The 6572-nt window shown below is 29.9% G+C and overlaps 1 protein-coding gene across 1 annotated transcript; it reads right to left on the minus strand.

The window, feature by feature from the left end:
- Window positions 1-4145: 4145 nt before the first annotated feature.
- On the minus strand, window positions 4146-4686 carry LOC143582548 (protein AGENET DOMAIN (AGD)-CONTAINING P1-like). Its single transcript, XM_077065079.1, has 2 exons — window positions 4284-4686; window positions 4146-4180 (listed from the first exon to the last, which is right to left on the minus strand). Exons 1-2 carry the CDS (start codon window positions 4684-4686, stop codon window positions 4146-4148), a joined length of 438 nt encoding a protein of 145 aa, XP_076921194.1.
- Window positions 4687-6572: the final 1886 nt, after the last annotated feature.

The following is a 6572-nucleotide window of genomic DNA, read 5'->3' on the forward strand; positions in this document are numbered from 1 at the left end:
ACTATATATTTTTTCAAGTTTGACATTTGTTAGAAGTAATTCAAATTTGAACCAGCCAAGTCCAAGAGATTCGCAATACAAACTTTATCATTCATTTCAAAGTTTATATTGTTTGGATAAATGAGATGAATGTGTGGGTTATTAGTTTACTTGTAATCGTCTTTGTAGTTACACATGCAATCTTAGATATTCACTATTATTGATTATTTGTGATAAATAATCATCTTTAATTTTAATGATACATTCCAATCATTTATACATTTATTTATTTCTATTTTTAATAATCGAATTTGAGAACTCTTTTGTAGTATTTTGAACTACTTACTAGCATTTTGAACAGTAACATTTTATTTTCAACGCGTTAATACACTATATTGTATTTAAATATAATTTTTTTATTAACTAAAATATAGTAAATAAAAATTAATATGTTATAAACTAAAATTTAGACACTTGTAACAGAAAAATTATAACGATTATTAATATATTTATTATTAACTACATTATACCTTTTCGATAAACAAAATTTAAATAACATTTAATGTATGTTTACACTTTTCTTTTTTCTATTTTCTTTTCTAAAATGATACCAAACATAATTTTCAGTTAATCAATACTACTTTATTTTCTTAAAACCAATTAAAATATATGTTTTAATAAAGATGTGTCTACAAATCAATTTATGTTAATTAGAGGCGCAAAGATATTTCTCCATTATTTTTTTACTTATATTTGGTTAACTCAATTTATATTGTTTCCATACTTTGCAAGAAAATTCACAAATTTAATTGTGGTTCATATAAAAAATCACTTTTTTGGTTTTTAAGTAAGATTATACCAATTATTTTTTTATATTTTAATTTGAACTAAAATTTTCATAAAAACATTATGCTAAATAAAATCAAAAAGACCAAAATTATTTTGAGTCATAGATTGGTTCTAAAAGTCAGTGTCCAATAATGTTACTAAGGAATATAGATCAGAAGAACGGTTTGTGTGATGGAACTAGATTGCGAGTAATTAATTTGGGTAAGCGTTTTGTTGTAGTAAAAGTTATTTCAGGTACTAATACTGCTTATCGCACTTTTATAATTCGCTATGGTCTAACACATTCAGATAAGAAACTTTCGTTTAAATTGAAGAGAATGTAGTTTTTTCCAGTTGTATTATGTTTTGGAATGACCATTAACAAAAGTCAAGGTCAATCTCTAGCGAGAGTTGACATATATCTCATAGACCCGGTGTTTACACATCGACAAATCTATGTAGCTTTATCAAGAGCGAAGAGTGGTGTTAATATTCTTATATTAAACAAGGAAGACAAAGTTTTAAATAAAGTAAATATGGTTTCAGAGGAAGTCTTTTTAGTAGCTTATGAATTTTACATTTTTAACTTTTGATTATGTTTTCAAATATTGTAATTTGAATGTTGCTTGGGTTTATCTTTGTATTTCACAATCATTGGTTTTCATACCAATATTATTTACAACTTAAAGTATGTTGTCGTCTCGAATAACATATAACAACTTATGTTGCCATTTCAAATGACATGTGTTTGTTCAAAAATTTTAATATTTCCACCCGTGTCATACACGGGTTAATAACCTAGTATTAAAAGAAAACCCATAAAACCCTACCTCAACCATTGATCTAACTACATCCAAAGGCTAAGATAAGATCTTCAAAAAGTAACCATTTTAAGTATTATTATACATCTTTAAAGGACAAAAAGGATAAAAAATGCTTTTCTCTCCTCCTACTACACTTTCTCCCATATGCTTATACTTTTCTTTTATTTCAAAATCTCACATACTCATACAAAGAAACACCATCCCGTATGCAAAGTCTCTCTTCAATATATGTAACAATCTTTTAATATATGTAAAATACATTTTTAAAATACAATCTTTTAACAATTTACATGTTTTTAAATAAGTTTTCATTTTTTCTTTTTATAGTTAAAATTTTTTTAAAATAAGTTTACATATTTTCAAAACTTGCTTTTATGTTTTAAATATTTACCAAAATTTTTAATTAAGTTTACATATTTTTTTTATTTTTGTTTACATATTTAGAAATAATTTGACATATTTGAAAAATAATTTGAACATATTTTTAAATAACTTTACATATTTCTTTATAGTTACAAAATCTTTAAGTAAATTTACATATTTTAAAAATAAAATTCATGTTTTTAAATGTTTACCAACTTTTTAATTAAGTACATTTTTTTTGTATGTTTACAAGTTTAGAAATAAAACAATTATTTTATATTATTCCTATAAATTGCAAGATTGATATGGTTAATACATGTATTTTTAACATGGTTAATTCAATTGAATAGATCAATTGTTAGAGCCGTATGGATATTAGTATATTGTTTAACATAAGTAATACTCCAAATATTTCATTGTAACATCCTAAATTTTCTTATTTAATAAAAGAAAGTCGCGTTTAATTATTGAGCGTAAATAATTAATTACAATTAATAAAAGAAAGATCTTGGACTTGGATTAATTAAGGTGGATTAAAGGGTAGTTGGCCTTAGGTCCATGGGCTTTAAGGGATATAAATACCCCCTAAAACCATCCTAAAACCCTAACTCTCATTCCATCGATAATCTCTAAACACACACATATCACCACATACATATACGGCCGAGAAGAAGAAGATCCGAGGTGTAGGGCACATTGAATATTAATATTTCTTTGATACGCAAAACAGATACAGGCTTTAAAGATCATAGTCAAGCTAAACGAGATCCAAACGAGCACAAAAGTTATGTTTTGATCTTAAAGTTTACATTTTTTTATAAACGTGTAGCCTTGAAACTTAAAACGAGGGTAGATCGGGTATGAACGAAAAGTAAAGTTGTAAACTTGATGCTAAAACGAACTTAATGGACCTATAAACAGGTACGACTCGTTTAAAATAAACCTTAGATCTTGTATTAGCGTTTTTAGCTTAAAGGTCCAAAATTTATGCTTTTTCGGGCCGAGTTTTACCTGAAAAAAGATCATGGGAATGCTCATGGATTTGGTTAATATCATATCAAAGGAGTTCATGTTGGAACGGAGATGATTATGGGGGTTAAGAACGAACCGTGGCTGTCACTATACAACTTCGCCTGCAAGCAAGTTCGTCAGTCAAGTTCGCCCTATATGTTCGTTTGCGGATTAGTTCGCTTACTAATTAACTTCGCTGTACAAGCTGTAGGGGTAATTAAGTGGCTAAGTTGTAGGGGTAATTAAGTGGTTAAGCAGTAACAAGTTAGACAGTGGACTGTATATCTTCGGACATATATATATAATGCATAAAGTGGTTGTATGGTAAGTTGCTTGATTAACTAGAACTCACTCAGCGTAGCTGACTTTTACTATGCACGCAGGTGATCAGACTGAAGAGTTAGCATGAGAATGGCACATGGCATGGATTGAACGGCTGGCATATAAAGATGGAAGAAATGATGTTTTAAATAAAATGTTTTGTGTGATGGTATCACAGAAAAAAATTTAATGTTTTGTAAACGAATGCTTTAAGTTAACATTTCTGCGAAAGTTTTAATTAACTCTGATTGTAAGAACTGTGTTTATGAGTAAATCTGACGCTAAAGTAGTGCTTCCGGGAATGGGGCCTTACATTCATGAATAGATAGAAGTCGGGAAAATTCCCAAAATGATCCAAAGGAGGAGAGAGAGAAAAAAAGATCCTAAATATGTCCAGATTCCCAAAATAACCCATTAAATATGTATTGAGCTTACACTTTAGGAAATTAACAACGGGATTTTTAAACCAATCAAAAGTAGACATGTGGAAAGTACCTGACATTTCCGAAGAGATTTTTAAAAATCTCGTGGTTTCCGTCCATATTTTAAAGTTAATCACTTTGTTTAAAAACAATCTATCCAGACTGTTTTTTATGTTTCTTGTCTAGTCAGTTCATATTATATTTTTCTTGAGAGTAGAGCTTTTTGAATTTCGTCTTTCAAGACGTATTTTGATTGAATTTGTTCTAAGGAGTTCATATTCTTAAGTTTTCTTCTTATAAGTTTTAAAAGTTTTAACAACATTTTAGTGTTCTTCTACTTGAAACTAGATCAAACACCTAACTTGAAACACATAACATTAAACAAACACTTAATACATTAAAGATCTGATAACGATAACATAAACCTAAAAACTGAAACATTCAACAACAAAGATAATAGATCAAGCAACTACATCAAACTAAAACATATTTCACAAACTTGAAACACCACACAATTTCTTCAATTACGGGTTACGGGTATACACCCAAATATCATTTGATGCATCCCACTCTTGATGAACCCGGAGGAAGGGAAAAAGGTACATGATGTGTTGGTTGGTGCTACCAAAATGAACAAGGTACTCACTTTTACCCATTTTGCTAATGACCATTCCCGTCCACCAACTGTCATTAGCATAAACATCCACCTTCTCACCCAAATGAAAACTACTCACCTCAACAGATGTAGGTATCGGACGTATTTTTTCAGTCTTCACAAACTCCCAAAGAGGCCCGGGAGAATCATTTTCGAGCAAGGTACGGAATTGAACAATGTATTCATTCTCAAACGTTGAGATTATGTTACCGCGGTAGTAAGAACCCAAAAACCCATGACCCAAATCCGCGACCTCGACTTGATCTCCTCTCTTATACTTCATTTTGGATAAAATGTTAATGATGTATGATGGATCGGATAATAATAAAGAAGATAAACAAGAAGAAAATATAGGAATAATATTATGGGATTTGAACTAACAAGATAAAAAACTTGAGAATATGAACTCCTTGGAACAAATTGAATCAAAATGCCTCTTGAAAGACGAAATTCAAAATTCTCTACTCTCAAGAAGAATATAATATGAACTGATCAGACAATAAACATAAAAAAAAACAGTCTGGATAGACTGTTTTTAAAAAGTGATTTAACTTTAAAATATGGACGGAAACCACGAGATTTTTAAAAATCTCGTCGGAAATATTAGATACTTTCCACATGTCAACTTTTGATTGGTTGAAAAATCCCGTCGTTCATTTTCCCAAAGGCTCAGTACACATTTAATGGGTTATTTTGGAAATCTGGACACATTTAGGATCTTTTTTTTCTCTCTCCTCCTTTGGATCACTTTGAGAATTTCGCATAGAAGTTATAGAGAGATTGAGAGAGTTAACATTTTAGGAGAGAGAGATATTGTAAAAGCAAAATGTCTTAAATACCTTTTATCATTAAAATTGTATAATATGTAGGATGTAGAGGTGGATAATTTGTGACCACTCATTGGGTTTCCAAATTTTTTTCAATAAAATTGGGTTTTCAATCTACATATTCCATATATATATATATATATATATGGTTGAAATGAAAATTCATTTAAAAGAAAGACTTCAAGAACTAATAAATAATTTTCAGGTTAATCAAAGTTTGTTGTATGGCCTAGCAAGTCAAACTCACTTAATCAACTGTGTTTTAATTTTTTTTTTAGAGAAACAATTTTATTTGAGTAGCAATAACCAACTAGTTTGTAATTTATTAGGTATTTTACTTGTCCTATCATGTCAAAATACAAAAGGCAAAAGCACAGTTCAACGTTTTGGAAAGGGCCAAGGTATGCTTACTCTGCTTTAAGCCTTTAAAATAGTTGAGACCCTGTGGGTGGCTCAAGATTTTAATAAAATGTATAAATTGTATATAATTATATTTTTTTGGAAACAATAACTATTTCTTATTATTTAAACCAAACTAGTATTTATACCGGCCGCGTTGCGGCGGGAGTAGTTAAGATGTGTAACACTCGGTTTCGACAGCTTTTACATTTATAAAGCCAACAAAACCCGTTCACCTTAAATTGAGTCAGCTTTATAAAGCCAACAAAAACGTTCAGCTTGAATTGAGTCGGAAACAAACATGAAATCGGTGGCCGGGCTAGGTATGTGAAAGGAAAGAAACTATTAACATTTGAAATATTCAACAAAACTAAAGAGAGTGAACTACATTATTTCAGGCTCGGATATTCGTTATGAACAGTTGAGATGCATTGCCGTTATTTATTGCCATTCCAAATAACGAAGCGTCATCATAGCGAAACATACTGTGTTAATCATGGACACTTTCACATGATGTTTTTAATGTATTTGTTTTGGTTATACTCCGTAATATGTTACTTAATAAGTACCCTTTCTTTGTTCTTTTCAACTTCAAAATGGATTCAAGTTCATATATTTAAATGAACATTGTAAAGAAACAAAAGTATCAGTCCCTCTAATGGAAAGCCAAAGCAAACCTCGTTACTTGCTTTTCTCACACAATTAATCAAACAAAATTCTCTCTCTCTCTCTCTCTCTTTCTCTCTCAAGCTCCTCTTACCAATGTCACACCCCCTCTCACCACCGCTGATGTGCTTGAAGTAGTCAAATAATTATTAACTGAAAATAAGCTAATCTAGACACTAAGTAATAATTCTAGAATCTTAAACTTAACTTGAACTACTAACCAGCAAGTGTACCAGTCGACTCTAGTACAGCTAAGTAAGTCCGGATATCAAACCCA

Source organism: Bidens hawaiensis, unplaced genomic scaffold (assembly GCF_021521415.1).
Source record: "Bidens hawaiensis isolate Kalapana, Puna unplaced genomic scaffold, B.hawaiensis_p1.1 tig00031777_1, whole genome shotgun sequence".
In the NCBI taxonomy this organism is placed as follows: Eukaryota; Viridiplantae; Streptophyta; class Magnoliopsida; order Asterales; family Asteraceae; genus Bidens; species Bidens hawaiensis.

Coding starts and splice junctions, on each gene's coding strand:
- LOC143582548 (XM_077065079.1), bottom strand. CDS start 4,686: ATGAAGTATAAGAGAGGAGATCAAGTCGAGGTCGCGGATTTGGGTCAT. Junction 4,181..4,283: donor TGATATTTGGGTGTATACCC/GTAACCCGTAAT, acceptor TGAATGTTTCAG/TTTTTAGGTTTATGTTATCG.